General features: G+C 50.4%; 1 protein-coding gene across 1 annotated transcript; it reads right to left on the bottom strand.

Moving 5' to 3' along the window:
- Window positions 1-5,788: 5,788 nt before the first annotated feature.
- LOC142245632 (E3 ubiquitin/ISG15 ligase TRIM25-like) lies at window positions 5,789-10,270 on the bottom strand. The gene has a single exon (XM_075318521.1). It carries the CDS (start codon window positions 10,247-10,249, stop codon window positions 8,582-8,584), a length of 1,668 nt encoding a protein of 555 aa, XP_075174636.1. The 5' UTR covers window positions 10,250-10,270; the 3' UTR covers window positions 5,789-8,581.
- Between the last annotated feature and the right edge of the window lie 5,966 nt (window positions 10,271-16,236).

The raw sequence follows: 16,236 nt of genomic DNA, 5'->3' as shown, positions 1-16,236 counted from the left end.
AGAGAAGAGAGAGGAGAGAGAGAAGAGAGAGAGAGAGGAGAGAGAAGAGAGAGGAGAGAGAGAAGAGAGAGAGAGGAGAGAGAGAAGAGAGAGGAGAGAGAGAAGAGAGAGAGAGGAGAGAGAAGAGAGAGGAGAGAGAGAAGAGAGAGAGAGGAGAGAGAGAAGAGAGAGGAGAGAGAGAGAAGAGAGAGAGAAGAGAGAGAAGAGAGAGGAGAGAGAGGAGAGAGAGAGAAGAGAGAGAGGAGAGAGAGAAGAGAGAGAGAAGAGAGAGAGGAGAGAGAGAAGAGAGAGAGAAGAGAGAGAGAAGAGAGAGAGGGGAGAGAGGAGAGAGAGAGAGAGAGAAGAGAGAGGGGAGCGAGGGGAGCGAGATCTGGTGCCTGATTCCGTCATTTGCCGGATGACGACAGATCCGGTGCCCATAGGCTTCCATTGTAAAAAAAAGACAGATGGCACCGGATCCGTCACCCTCCGGTTTTTCGCAGGTCCCAAAAAACGTTGCTTTGCACGTTCCTTCTGGCGGCCGCACTGACAAATTTCGCACGCCGGATAAAACGCGAGGCCATGCAGCACAATCTGGCGCTACTACAAGTCTATGAGGAAAAATAGACGCTGGATCCGTTTTATCTGCAATTCGCCGGATTGTGCCTGATGGCAAAAAAATACTGTGTGAAAGAGGCCTTAGCTGATATCGTCCTCGCTTTTGGGTGTATCATAGTCATGTGTGGTATGTATAGAATGCTTCAAGGATGGCCAGTAAGATAACGGTGAGATTATTGCTCTAGGACGTTCCTTGGGGAAAATATCACAGAGTAGAAATGAGGGCTAAAACTGGATTAGACTCAGCTCTACTCTGCTGTATTTCTCTTACCTCAGTACCCTCAGTAGAGGGAGAAGTGGGGGGGTCTGGTGAGACCCTTTTATAACGTCATCAAAGGCATATCCGTGTCACACCCCAAGAGAAGCAACGAGTATTACAGATGTGGCCACATTTTACGCAGCTATCTCCTCTGCCAGAAGTTCTCATGGAAAGGCTACTTTACACACTGCGATATCGGTCCCGATATCGCTAGTGTGCGTACCCGCCCCCATCTGTTGCGCGACATGGGCATATCGCTGCCCGTGCCGCACAACATCGCCCAGAGCCGTCACACATACTTACCTGTCCGGCGACGTCGCTGTGACCGGCGAACCGCCTCCTTTCTAAGGGGGCGGTCCGTGCGGCGTCACAGCGACGTCACTGAACCGCCGCCCAATCGCAGCGGAGGGGCGGAGATGAGCGGGACGTAACATCCCGCCCACCTCCTTCCTTCCGCATAGCGGCCGGGAGGCAGGTAGGGAGACGTTCCTCGCTCCTGCGGCGTCACACGCAGCGATGTGTGATGCCGCAGGAACGAGGAACAACCTCGTTACTGCTGAAGTAACGATTTTTGGGAATTAGGACCCGTGTAGCCGATTAGCGATAAATCACGCTTTTGCGACGATTTTACATCGCTGAACGCTGTTACACAAAGCTATATCGCTAACGATTGCGGAAGTGCGTCACCAAAACCGTGACCCCAACGACAAAATTCGGGCGATATCGCAGTGTGTAAAGCCCGCTGAAGTCAAAAAAGTCCGTGGAGCCTCTGTTAGTAGTCTCAACACAGAAACCAGCCAGATATCCCTCCGGGAAGAACCCAGCCAAGGAGTGGCTCTTTTTAGGAGACCACCATAACCACCATACCAAGCGGCCCTTTTAGTCAATATCCAACTTTTTGAGAAGTTCTCATGGATCCTATTTATAACATATATCTGTAATTTATCCCATTAATTTTATCCTAATTTAACTTTTACATATATTATTTTGTTATTTCACCTTTAGTAAATGTCACGCAGGCTGCGAGAGGACATCCAGAAAGTGGCGCAACACAAGGGAGAACCCGGTAAGATGTAAAGGAAGGCCTTGGTGATAGGTGGTGGCCTAACACTCATCTGAGTCTGATCCCTGCACTCTCTAAAGTCCCTAGACAGGTCCTTACCCCATGCGCCATGACATGCCTAGGCCCTTGCTAGCCCTGAACTCACCGTGACTACTGTGTAGGCCAGCGTGACACTAGTCTCACTATTGTAATAAAACAACACGTAAGACAAACGGGTTTGGAAATACAATATAAATAGTTCTCCTGAGTTTCTCCAGCAGGAAACTTCACAGCTGCAACTCTAACAAACACCTCAGCTTCTCTAGAGACAGGCTCCTTCAAAATGGTCAGCATAGAAGATTTATCACCGGCATGGGCTGGAGCCAGGAGTGGATAAATATAGTGGAAGGGAGTGATGATAAGATGATGCTAAGGATATGAGTAATCTCAACCAGAAAGGAAAAGGTCATTAACCCCTTTAGCATCAAATAAAAGTAATTCCACTTTAGTACTTTGTAGACTCCATAGAGAACCTGCGATCAATTAAGCGTTGAGACCTTCTGATTCCAGATCCTCCAAAGATAACATTCAGACGCTATACACACTCCCTTCTTTACGCACGCTACTTCTTTTTTTATATTAAATAATAAATGTAGTGAGTTTATCCCTGACTGCTCTAATGTACCCACGATCACAAGGAGAGGAAATAGCTTGGTTGTGTTTCCTTGAAGCCCAAGGGCAAGAAGTAAACCATTCAAGAGCTTGGAAAAACTGTGTGTGCCCACGTGTACTAGTGTGTTGCCCAGTGCAAGAGGCTCGCTTTCCTGGTAAAATAGAGAATGGTGGCAGTGTAAAGTATGGTGTGGATGTGGGGTGCACGTAGCTCATTGTGGCATATTGCTATAGATGGGTTGTTAAGTGAGTGGAAAGTCGAGTCCCCTTTATGGCAACCTTCGAAGCATGTGTGTCGTGAGCGAGCGGTGTGCAAACATATTGGCAAATTAGGAATTATATATAATACAGTAGCTGTATTCAGTATTGTACTGATACTGACACATGCACAGCGGGATGTTATATAACACTCACTGTAATTGTGTGTTTGATTTTTTTTTTTTTTGCAATCAATTGGCTTGCAGTGTGTATAGGTCAGTTATATTCATCTATAAAAGTACTGGCCCACAGGAAAGCCGGGGAATCTCCCGGGGGGCCCTTCTCCATCTCCTTATAAGGACAATACATTTGATTTTCTATGTACAGACAATGGCGGTATCTTATCATTTATGTGACAAACTAACTTAATTATTATATAGAATCATTGGTAAATTTGTGAATTATGGTAATGTAATACTTCCTTGTAGCTTAATAGTGGGTCCCCAGAGTTAGTACAACTGGTTGCCCCTCAGTCTAAAGGGGGTGTTACACGCAGCGATATCGCTTACGATATCGCTGGTGAAAGCACCCGTCCCCGTCGTTTGTGCGTCACGGGCAAATCGATGCCCGTGGCGCACAAAATCGTTAGTCCCCGTCACACTACTTACCTGCCTAGCGACGTCGCTGTTGCCTCCTTTCTAACGGGGCGTTTCGTGCGGCGTCACAGCGACGTCACTAAGCGGCCGCCCAATAGAAGCGGAGGGGCGGAGATGAGCGGGACGTAACATCCCGCCTACCTCCTTCCTTCCTCATTGCCGGCGGCCGCAGGTAAGCTGTAGTTCGACGTTCCGGAGGTGTCACACGTAGCAATGTGTGCTGCCGCAGGAACGACGAACAACCTGCGACCTCTACAATCAATGATTTTTTAAAAAGGAACAACGTGTCAACGATGGACATGAGGTGAGTATTTTCCATCGTTAACGGTCGTTCCTTGATGTCACACGCATCGACGTCGCTAACGATGCCGGAATCCGTGACCCCGGCGATACATCGTTAGATACGTCGCTGCGTGTAATGGGGCCTTAAGGCTATGTGCCCACGGGACTATGTACCCACGGATTTTGCTGCGGAAAACCTGTGGAGTTATCTCGATTTTCTAGATATATCCGCAGGTTTTATCAAGTACAGACACTCCCCATGTTATCCTATGGGACATGGGGAGTGTCTGTGTCCATGCTGCGGTATGCGCGGCTGCGGAATATGCTGCGGATGTCCCGCAGCCGCACATAACTGCATGTCAATTATTCCTGCGGAAATACCTGCGGAAATTCCGGCCCTCCACTATGGAGATAGAGGCCGGGACTTCCGCAGGTAAGTCGCATGAACGTCTGCAGGTTTACCGCAGATATTTCGCTGGAATCCCGCAGTTATTGATAGCTGCGGATTCCAGGGAGCTGCTGCGGGAAACCTGCGGAAATATCCGCGGGGACAGAGTCCTGTGGGCACATAGCCTTACACTGAACCTGTATATTTCATCAAAACAAGGGTTGACAGAATTTCCAGATCTCTATATTCACAGCTTTTCAATGTCCATAAGTGAGATGTGACCACAGATCTCTGTGCAAGCAGCGGTAGATGGGTTACTCGCTCTTCTTTCCTATCTTACCTAAACAGCTACATGTGTAGTGCCCTACAGGGTAGGCGGTTAACCTACTCGTCGCCGGGCCATCGACTGTCGCAGTCACGGGAGGCCTAGCCCGAGGCGTACAGTAAATGGCGGTGGAATGGGGGTACTAGTCAGGTGTTTCTCGTGACGCCACCTGTGGTAAGCGGTCAGAGATTAGCCGCCGCTTCTGTCGCTGTCCTCTGGTGCAGATGGTAGTAGCAGCTATGGATGGTATCGCTCCCCACAGGTGGAGCAGGCCCCGGGGAGAATGATGAGGGGGAGTAGTAATGGCGGGCACCGAAGCGCCGAGCGGCAGTCCGGTAATCAAGAGACAGAGTCTATGACTGCAGTTCCAGGTTGTTTACTCACTTTTAGTGCTGTGCCACTCACCCAGGTAATACCAGTCACTTGCTGTGTTGGGCTCCGTTGAACCCAAACCCGTTTAGAGATCAGTATGGTTTGGTGTTCGCTGGGTTTCCTCCTTGTTAGCGCCTGTGCTGTGGATACCCTGGCTTGAACCTACGAGGGGACCCGGGATTTTTCGAGTCGAACTCTTGTTCCTATATGCAGGTGCCGCGGTTCCACTGTGGGATCTGAAGTCATCAAATGCCCCTGATCCTATATGGCAATGTTCTCTAGGGCGCTTTGTGGCCAGGGAAGTTTTAAACTTTCCCCGTCCAGGCAGAATCTAGAAAACCAAAGTGGAGTATGATCTTCCCTAGGGTCCTGCCACCCTGTGTGGTGCCGGTTCCGAGGGGAGCAGATGCCCTCTCTCCACGGCAACCGCTGTGAACTTATCCTTCCCACCGGAGCACCTGTAAGATGCGACTGCTCCCTTCCTCTCCTGCTGAAGAACTCCCCAACTGTTGTGGTGGCTCCTGACTAACTTAGGACCAAGGAGGGGGGAGGTGCAGCCAGCAGGGGGGCTGGCCGCACCTCCCCCCTCCTAGGTCCTAAGCTAGTGGGACTGGGTCCCCTGTGTGAGGACATCCTGTAAATGCCACTCTGTAGGCAACCCCTTTATTACCCTACCCTAGACCAGTCCCCAGTGGGAACAAGGGCAACGTGGTGTGTATTTGAATGTGTAATGTGGTGAAAACGGGACTGACCTCCTCAGGATCCGGGTTTAGCATTACACCCAAATTTGGATGTAATACTCTGTGGTGACTGAAGCCTCAGGGGTGCCACACATGTAGTTAATCCAGGGAGGAAAATGCAGTGGACAAACTTTGATATCATGAGGTAGATATGTCAGGTGTGAACAAAATACACTCCTTCAATACCTCTTGAACTCCACATTGATAAGATTTGTTTTACGAGCGCTCGGGAAATCAGTACAGCGCACACTGCTTAATATGGTGTACTCAAAGAATTCTCCTTTATTAGTACATATAACCAGTTTATATAGGGTCGTAGACAAAGGAAAAGTCCCCTCTGAGCTATAAACCAACAAGAGCAGTAGGGGCATGAACGGAAATGTGAAACCTCCCCATTTTTATATCCAGCACAGGAACAGCAGCTGCAGGCTGCAACCCTCCGTTGTCTGCTGTACCTTGGCTGGTTATGAAAAATTGAGGGGCTCCCACGCATTTTTTTTTCATTTGATTTATTTAAATTAAAAAAAAAATGACGTGGCGTCCGAACATTTTTCTAAAACCATCAAAGGTGCAGCAGACAATTGGGGGCTAATATTATTAGGGGGGGCATTGTTATTTGGCCCTTTCCAACCTAACAATAGCAGCTCACAGCCGCTCCAGAAGTGGCACATTTATAAGATGCACCAATTCTGGCGCTGAACCCGGCTCTTCCCGGTGTCCTGGTGCAGTAGCAATAGGGATAATAAGGAGTTACTGGCAGCTCACAGCAGCCGCTAAGTCCTAGATTAGTGATGGCAGCCGTCTATGTGACCCCACATCCATCACTAATCTCGAAGGCCTGTTTCACAAATCAGTGAAAACCACAGATGTTTTTCACTGACGTGTTAAACACGTATGTATCCCTCCGTGTGCCGTGATTCACGCCACACGTGGGTTGTCCATGTGCAATCCAGGCTCCGTTCTCCGTAGTCTGTGATTGCACATGGCAATCAACTTACCTGCCCCCGTTCCTGCTGTCCGTGGTGCTGAAGACTCCAGCGCTGCAGCATTCGGCTGCCGCTGACCTTGGCTGCAGCTACTTCTGGGTCATGAATATGCACGACAGTAATGAACCAGCCAGGAAGCAGCAGAGGCTGTACAGAGCGTCGCTGGAAAACGTGAGAATAAAATGTTTTTTTATTTTAAATGTCCATATTTTTCTGGTACGTGTTTCACGGACCACACCATAGTGTGGTCCGTGGGACATCAGTGATGCCAAAAAAAACGGACATGTCTCCGTGAGGCAATCACAAACACGCGTGTACGCTGCACGGAGACACAGTCAGTGAAAAATCACTAATGTGTGTGCAGACCCATTGATTATAATGGGACTACGTACAGTATGTCCGTCATTCTGTTACGTATAAAAACTAGCACATACGTACCAGAATCACCGACGTGTGAAACAGGCCTAAGGGAAAGTAAATAAACACATACACCGTCAAAATCCTTTATTTGGAATAAAATACAAAAAACACCCTCCTTCACCACTTTATTAACCTCTAAACACCCCTGCAGGTCCGAAGTAATCAACAAGAGGTCCCATGTTGATTCAGCTCTGCTACATCCCTGTCCTGTCACAGTGAGCGGCCATATAGCAGGACTACCAGCTGTGAGTACAGACAGAGACAGCTGTGCGATGAGAATGAACTCGGGTGAACCTCTGACGTCAGTGCCATGATACAGGCAGTAGGGCCCGAAGTTGTGACGTCAGACGTTCCCCCTAGTTCTTTCTCCTTGCGCGGCTCTGTCTGTGTCACGGCCTGATTTGCGATCACAGGTGAAGGACTCCAGCTGTGACCAGAAATCACTTGAGTGATGTCCCGCTGATTGCGTGGCTCACTTCAGTCACTCGGGTAATTTGCTGTCACAGGTGGAAGATTCCAGCTGTGGCAGCAGCTAACTTGAGTGACGTCACCGCTGATAGCGCGACTCACCTCAGTTGCTGCGTGGAGCTCACAGCGAGCAATCTTGTTGTATGGCGCTAGCTGTGAGTGCCTGATGTAGCAGTGCTTAAAGCGTTGTGGTACCTCTTGTGGATTCCGTTGGACCTGGAGGGATGTTTGGGGGGGTTAATAAAATGGCGAAAGTGGGAGCTTTTTGTCTTTTATTTCAAATAAAGGATTTTTTGATGTTCGTGTTTATTTATTTTCATTTACAGATTAGTGATGAGGGGGTGTCTCATAGACACCTGACATCACTAACCTAGGACATAGTGACTGTTGTTGGCTGCCATTAACATCTTTTTATCCTGATTGCCACTGCACCAGGGCAATTGGGATGAGGCTGGTAAAGTCCCGGGACTGTCGCATCTAAAGGATGCGGCAATTGCGGGCAGCTGCTGGCTGACATTTCTAGGCTGGGGGGCTCCCAATAACATGGGTCTCCCCAGTCTGAGAATACCAGCCCCCAGCTGTGAGGCTTTATCTTAGCTAGGTACCAAAATTGGGGGGACCACACACCGGTTTGTAACTATTTATTTATTGTACAGTACGGTATAGACCCGCTCACCGGCACCTGTGATTGGTTGCAGTCTGACAGCTGTTACTCATCATGGGGGCGTGTCTAACTGCAACCAATCATAGGCGCCGGTGGTCGGGGGAAGCAGTGAATATGAGATGAGATTAATGAGCGGCCGGCATTTTCAGAAGCAGGAAAGGCTGTGGGAACAAAAATGCATCCAAAATGCACCCATTTGAATCACTCACAAAACGCAATGAAGAAGTGACAAGTGACAACGATTTTGCCAAATATTTGTCAAACAAAATGTTGCCGAAAAAAAAGCAATGTGCGCATGGAATTTCTGATTTATCATAGACTTTGCATGCATTTTGTCAATGACAGTGCAGTTTAAAACATAACCAAAAATGCAAGAAAAAATGCAACTTACGCACATAGCCTTACTCAATCTGGGGTAGTCATGGCTGACATTGGTACCAGTGCGGCCACAATCACAGGGTGCTGATAGGGGCAAAGAGAGACCCCCCTCATATAAACAGATACTACTGTCACTATTGAGAGCTTCTTATCGTCACCGAGGCTTCATCATCCACATAGAAGATAACATGTAGGGGTTCAGTGAAGGAGGCGGTGAAGGTGTGTAAGTGTCTGATGGGGTCACACAGCTCATAGAAGGACAGACGCCCGGCCTCATAGTCTAAGAAGACTCCAAGTGTCGGACATGTTGGCTTCATAGTGAGGATTAATCCGACCGAGTGGTGCCATACCTTATATCCTCCATTATGCATATACAAACACCAAGATTTATCGTTATATACAATACCAGACTGTTTTCCTTTCCTATCTATAGTGGGATAGCACATGCCGATGCCACATAATCCTATCTGGTTCCACTCCACCTCCCAGTAATGTCGTCCTGAGGAGAGGCCACATCTGCTTAACACCTGGGGTAATGTGACAAATCTTCCTGATGATTCTGGTCTCTCCTGTTCGTCTTCTGAATCTGTTGATGTTTTCAGATCTTCTGATATCTTCACCCATCTATGAGCAGTGTCCACATCCAGCAATATGTCTGGGACATGGATCCCGAGCTTTGATGTTACATTGGTGACAATATCCCTCATAGATCGGAGTAAGGTCAGTGAGATCAGACCCTCATCCAGATCCTCCTCAGAACTGACCTCTCCACCATCTCCCCCTGTGTCCTCCTCACCTCCATGGCTACACTCTGTAATGTCACTTTCTTGTAAGAGTCTTATTGGGTCGGTGACACCACACATCTCCTCCACATGATGGATCATCCTGGACAGTTCTTCCTCCTGTATTTCCAGCTTCTTGATCAGATGAGATATCTGGGACACAATCTTCTCCTCCTGCCTGGAGACCTCACTCAGCGCTTTCTTTTCTGCAATTTCCAGTTGCTTCTTAATGTCTATAACTATATTACTGATGTTCTTCCTCTTATCGGAGGCTTTCTCCTGGATCTTCATCTTATGATCCTGCAGATTCTGGACTCTTCTCTGAATTTCTGCTTTTTGTGGGTTTAGATCATCTAAACATTTCCTCAGTTTCTTTTTCCTTTTCTCAGAGGCCATGTCTGGTAGCTCCACATCATGTCCCTTGTGGTCACCGGCCACCCAGCAGGACACACAGATACAGGCGTCATCTATAGGACAGTAGTATTTCAGCACCTCCTTGTGTGTGGAGCATTTTTGACCCTTAAATGTCAGGGTAGGTTCAATGAGATTGTGATTCACAGACTTGTTATGGGCTACGAAATGTTCCTCACACAAGGAGGTCTCACACTGCAGACATGTTCTTACAGCCGGGACAGGAGACTTTGTACAGAAAGTGCAGAAGATGCTGGTCTCCTCCATCTCAGGCTGAGTAGATGAGAAACGCTCCACTATGTTCTCCACCTTCCGGTTCTTCTCCAGGGCCGGACGCTCCGGATATTCTGCTCTGCACTCAGGACAGGAATACACTCCAGCCGCCTCCTGTGCATCCAGCGCACTCACAATACACGAGCGGCAGAAGAAGTGTCCACATCTCAGGGATACGGGGTCTGTGTAGAGGCTCAGGCAGATGGAGCAGTTCAGCTCATCCCTCAGCTCAGCAGACGCCATTGTAGAGTGAAAGAGCGGAAGGAAAGTGAAAAAGTTTCTTCCCATAAGAAGGGCGGAGAGTCTGTGCAGAAGAATTAACCCCTCCAGCTCCATGGTTCACAACCCTTCTCATGTACTTTCAATGTTAAAAGTATAGAGAAAGTTGGGCACTGCAGCACCTAGCTGAGTAGTGGAGCCGTACTCGCAGATTTCAGTGATCAGCTGTGCAACGTTAAACACGAACAGCACATGAAGGACACACAGAGGGACGATGGGAAACATTCAGCAGACTGCAGGACATGGACCTGTGACGCCCCTGACTAACTCAGGGTGTCACAGGAAACTGCACTCTCGTCTCTCATGGTGCAGAACCCACCCTTCATGGTTCTGGGTTCCTAACTACTGGTATTGCTCCCATCAGCACCCAAATCCCAAGCACAGCTCACATCACAACCTGTCAGACACACCAGTGGGCGGTCTAGCTGGAATAGGACCGCCCACCTAGGGGTCAGGTAGACTGGTGGGAGGGATTTAGAGAGAACAGAGTTAGCTCCCAAAGAGTGAGGAGCTGGGAGAAGCAGCTCCTAGAGTTCAGCAGTAGCCCTCAGAGAGTGAGGAGCTGGGGGAGTTGTAGCTCCCTGTGTGACCATGGTTGGGATAGTCTCTTTATAAACTTTCCCCAAGAGCTCAGAGATCGAAGGCATCAATAAAACAAGGGTTTTCGAGCTTATGCAACCCACTGAATTCCCAAGTGTCAGCCATCGAGAGAACAGCTCCACTATATAACTATAGGGAGCGAGACCCTGACAGCTTCAGGCCGAAGGGTCACCTAGGAACATTAAAGGCCCCCGTTACACGCAACGACGTATTAACGAAATATTGCCGGGGTTACGGATTCCGTGACGCACATCCGGCATCGTTAGCGATGTCGTTGCGTGTGACACGCATGAACAACCGTTAACGATGTAAAATACTCACCAAATCGTCCATCCTTCGTTCATTTTCATGAAATCGTTGATTGTTGAGGACGCAGGTTGTTCGTTGTTCCCGAGGCAGCACACATCGCTGTGTGTGACACCTCGGGAACGACGAACTACAGCTTACCTGCGGCCGCCGGCAATGAGGAAGGAAGGAGGTGGGCGGGATGTTACATCTGCTCATCTCCGCCCTTCCGAATCTATTGGGCGGCCGCTTAGTGACGCCGCTGTGACGCCGCACGAACCGCCCCCTTAGAAAGGGGGCGGTTTGCCAGTAACAGCGACGTCGCTAGGCAGGTAAGTCCGTGTGATGGCTCCTAACGATTTTGTGCGCCACGGACAGCGATTTGCCCGTGACGCACAAACGACGGGGGCGGGTGCTTTCACCAGCGATAACGCAAGCTATATCGCTGCGTGTAACACCCCCTTTAGACTTGTGCAAGGAGGCAGGCTCCGGACCACTAAGCAATACTAGTGGGGATGGACACCCGGATGGGCTTCCCAAAGTGGCAGCGGTACCCAGAGACTTGGTTTACTCCTGTGTCAGAGTCTGCTTATTGGCCGCACTAAAGGCCCCGTCACACTAAGCAACATCGCTAGCAACATCGCTGCTAACGAACAACTTTTGTGACGTTGCTAGCGATGTTGCTGTGTGTGACATCCAGCAACAACCCGGCCCCTGCTGTGAGGTCGTTGGTTGTTGCTGAATGTCCTGGGCCATTTTTTAGTTGTTGCTGTCCCGCTGTGCAGCACAGATCGCTGTGTGTGACAGCGAGACAGCAACAACTAAATGTGCAGGCAGCAGGAGCCGGCTTCTGCGGAGGCTGGTAACCACAGTAAACATTGGGTAACCAAGAAGCCCTGTCCTTGGTTACCCGATATTTACCTTTGTTACCAGCCTCCGCCGCTCTCACTGTCAGTGCCGGCTCCTGCTCTGTGCACATGTAGCTGCAGGACACATCGGGTTAATTAACCCGATGTGTGCTGTAGCTAGGAGAGCAGGGAGCCAGTCCTAAGCAGTGTGCGCTGCTCCCTGCTCTGTGCACATTTAGCTGCAGTACACATCGGGTAATTAACCCGATGTGTGCTGTAGCTAGGAGAGCAAGGAGCCAGCGCTAAGCATTGTGCGCTGCTCCCTGCTCTGTGCACATTTAGCTGCAGTACACATCGGGTAATTAACCCGATGTGTGCTGTAACTAGGAGAGCAGGGAGCCAGCGCTCAGTGTGCGCTGCTCCCTGTTCTCTGCACGTGTAGCTCCGTGCGCTGGTAACCAAGGTAAATATCGGGTTTGTTACCCGATATTTACCTTAGTTACCAAGCGCAGCATCTTCCACGCGGCGCTGGGGGCTGGTCACTGGTCACTGGTTGCTGGTGAGCTCACCAGCAACTCATGTAACGACGCTCCAGTGATCCCTGCCAGGTCAGGTTGCTGGTGGGATCGCTGGAGCGTCGCAGTGTGACATCTCCCCAGAAACCTCCTAGCAACTTACCAGCGATCCCTATCGTTGTTGGGATCGCTGGTAAGTTGCTTAGTGTGACTGGACCTTAACAACTGCACCACCTGAGTGAGTACACTGCCCCTCCTGCCACTTATCCTGCACAGTGCTATCCAAAAACCCTCCTGAGCCCCGGGGACTTCCCTACCCGTGGAGGGATCACCATTTGGCAGCCCCGCTCTATCCGCCCCGGGTACTCCCATCTGCAGCAGCGGTACTCCTCTTTACCGCAACCACGGGTGGCGTCACGAACTGTCCTCTGTAATTATTCCCCCCCTTTTAATTGAGTGGCCGCTGAGCCCTGGGGGACACTCGAGCCACAGCAAACCCCGGATCCGAGCAGTCTGACTGCTGCAGGGGCGGCACAGACCCAAATCCGGGACTGCAGGCGTAGACTTGAATTTGGGACTGCAGGGCGTAGACCAAAATCTGGGACTGCAGGGCAGATAACCCAAATCTGGGACTGCAGGGTGTAGACCCAAATCTGGGACTGCAGGGCATAGACTTACATTTTGGATTACAGGGCATAGACCCAAATCTGGGACTACAGGGAGTAGAGCCAAATTAAAGGACTGTAGGGCATAGACCCAAATCCGGGACAGCAGGGCGCAGACTCAAATCCAGGACTGTATGGCATAGACCCAAATCCTGGACTGCAGGGCGTAGACCCAAATGTGGGACTGCAGGGCGTAGACCCAAATCCAGAACTGCAGGGCGTAGACCAAAATCCGGGACTGCAGGGCATAGACCCAAATCCGGGACTGCAGGACGTAAACTCAATTCCAGGATTGCAGGGCGTAGATGTGTGACGCCCAGGCCTATCAGGTCGTCACAGGGTATTGTGCAATCTGCCCTTCTGCACAGTATCCACCCTCCTTGGTTACGGATCCTGGTCCTTTGCTATTGCTAACAGCTTGTTCAATCAAAAATCCTAGGAACACTTCCCACTTTAACCTACCAGACACACCATTGGGGGGCCTAAAGGGAATAAGGCCGCCCACTTGGGGGGTTGGTGAGGAACAGTGAGGAAAGTGACAGTTGAGAGTTGAGAGTTGGGAGTTGAAAGGAGAGGAGGTGGAGAGGTGGCTCTCGTGAGGAGAGGCCACGGAGAAGAGCTCCTGTTTACTAGGTGGCAGACGGTCTGGCCCGGAAGGAGCTGGAACCCGGTCGCAGGGGACAGTGTCAAGGGGCACGGACTGCCGAGGAGGGCGGCCAGCGGCCTTGAGCTATCACCGGGCAGGGACCAGGGCACGACGGGGTACGTGGACCCTAGGCCGGAAAGAAGCTTCATGCGTTCCGGTAATTTACCCGACGGGGGTGAAGACTTCAAGTGTCATCCCCAACCTGCTCCAAAATTGGGGAACTAGTGCACCGATGGGATAGGACTTTCCCAATACAGTCCACAGAAATCCTACGCGTGAACCCTGAGAGCATGCTCACTCCGTTAGCCACACGGGTGAGTGGGACCTGGAGAGTTTTATACTGACGGGTCCAACAGAGACAAAGGTGCCAAGGACAGGACTACAGGCCAACAGCAACACCAAGGGCACGGACCCAAGCATGCTCCCTACAAGCTGCAGCGGTGCTCAGAATTCTTGTTTACAGGCTGTCGGTGTTGTTATTCATGGAGTGAGTGAGTACACTAAAAACCCCTGCTCCTACCCCAACGGCACCCATTCACCAACCATCTGACGGGCCCCGGGACACCATCCCTTACCCACGGAGGGGTTAAACATCAGGCTGCCAAACATCACCGTCACCGGGCTCCCCAACGGCAGCATTGGTCCCTCACCTTACCACAAACCGTGGGTAGCGGCACAAATCTTCCAATATTCCCCCTGTACATAGCCCCCCTTAAATCGAGTGGGCCGCGCGACCCCTCAGGTCCGGAGATCCTTTCCCCTCGAGCCACCGTGGATCCGGATCCGAGCAGCAGCCCGGCTGCTGGCGCAGGGTGGCACGGATGTAGCACCCCACGGGGCAAGGTGGTCAACCTACTCATCGCCGGGCAGTTATGGGTCAGGTTAGGCGATGTCACGGGTGGCATTGCCTGGTTCCGCTGCCCCGAGGTATACAGGAAATGGTGGGGAAAGCGGGGTTTTGGGGAAAGTTTGTCGTGACGCCACCTGTGGTATGTGGCCAGGGAGTAGCCGCCGCTGCAGAGTTCCTCGCTGGGGCAGGTGTTATGGCAGCCGGGATGGTGTTGCTTCCCACAGGCGGAGCGGGCCCCGGGTGGACGAAGAGGGGGGAAGATAACGGCCGGCGCTTAAGCGCGGGGCGGCGATGCCGGTAAGGACTAGCCGACACAGTCCTGCGGGTACAAGGTGTCTTTACTCACAACTTCAGTTGCCAGCCCGGTCGTACCGGTCACTGCCGTTATGGGCTCCGGTCAATCCTAAACAAGAAAGGGGGCCACCACCGATGTTTGAAGAGTGGAAGAGAGAGAATGTCCTGTTTCTAGGATGTCCCCCTCTGCCGTTAGGTACCCCCTGGCTGCGCTCCCGCTCCAAGCCCCGGGCCTATGTGAAGTTTAAGAGATCCAGTGATATCTTGTCACAATTATGGTCCCAACGGATCTGCTCTTGTGAGTGTGTTGCTCCTATTTCTACCCCCAGTGGAACCCGTCCTCCAGGTGGCTGGCTTCAGTGACTGGGGAACTCCCATGTATCGCGATGGCCACGCCCTGCCTGCCCTGAGCCATCCCACCCTGTGTGAAGGCTCCAAGCTGTATGTAGTGTGTGAATGGGGAACACCGGTGATTAACCCCCCCTTACCTGAGATGGATACTGCACCTTAACTGAGGCGCAGTACCCTGTGGCTACCAGGGCCTCAGGGGCGCCATATAGACCCAAATCCAGGACTGCAGGGCATAGACCCAAATCCAGGACTGCAGGGCGTAGACCCAAATCCAGGACTGTCCACTGCATCCAGGACAGTTGGGATCTATGGTTTTATTTTTTGTTCCTTCATTCCTAGTTGTAGCAGCCAGAACTTTTTTATTTTTCTGTAATCTTCACTATATGAGGTTTCGCTTTCCTTTGAGACGAGCTGTAGTTTTTTTGTAAGCGCTATTTTGCCAAACATTTCTGTACGGCCGTGACCACACCTAGCATAAATGTTGCATGTTCTCTGTTCCTTTTATTTGCACGCTTTCTGCACCAAACTCCACAATACCAATCTTCTCTGATTATTTTAAGTTCCTCAAACAGAAAAAAAACGTCAAAGACGGCAGAGCTCAGCAGCGTCTTTAGATCCACAGCGGACAGGAGGTTTCCCGAAATAACATCCACTTTGTGTATCTTATGGTGGTCGAGTTCCTACCTCTGAAACTCCAAATGTGTTCATATGTAAATAGATAGATGTGATAAGATATAAAGTAATGTTATGTAGGAATGTATAGTGTAAGGTATTGTAATGTATAAGATGTAGCAGAGGTGGGACTGTTACTATGTAGAGGTGTAGCAGTAGTGATGATGTAATGTATGTGTATTGGTATAAGGTGTAATGTTATGTAGTATATAATGTACGATGCTTAATGAGATATTATTAGTTTTATAGGTGCAGGTGAAAGGTGAAATCTGCCCAGCAACAGACAGTTGGATTAGCCTATAGGAGAGGAGCTAGTGC

Source organism: Anomaloglossus baeobatrachus, chromosome 7, assembly GCF_048569485.1.
Source record: "Anomaloglossus baeobatrachus isolate aAnoBae1 chromosome 7, aAnoBae1.hap1, whole genome shotgun sequence".
In the NCBI taxonomy this organism is placed as follows: domain Eukaryota; kingdom Metazoa; phylum Chordata; class Amphibia; order Anura; family Aromobatidae; genus Anomaloglossus; species Anomaloglossus baeobatrachus.
The sequence above is the reverse complement of the archived record's forward strand: the minus strand, read 5'-3'. Positions and strand labels throughout refer to the sequence as shown.

Excerpts from the sequence above, each read along its gene's own strand:
- LOC142245632 (XM_075318521.1), bottom strand. The coding sequence starts at position 10,249 with ATGGAGCTGGAGGGGTTAATTCTTCTGCACAGACTCTCCGCCCTTCTT.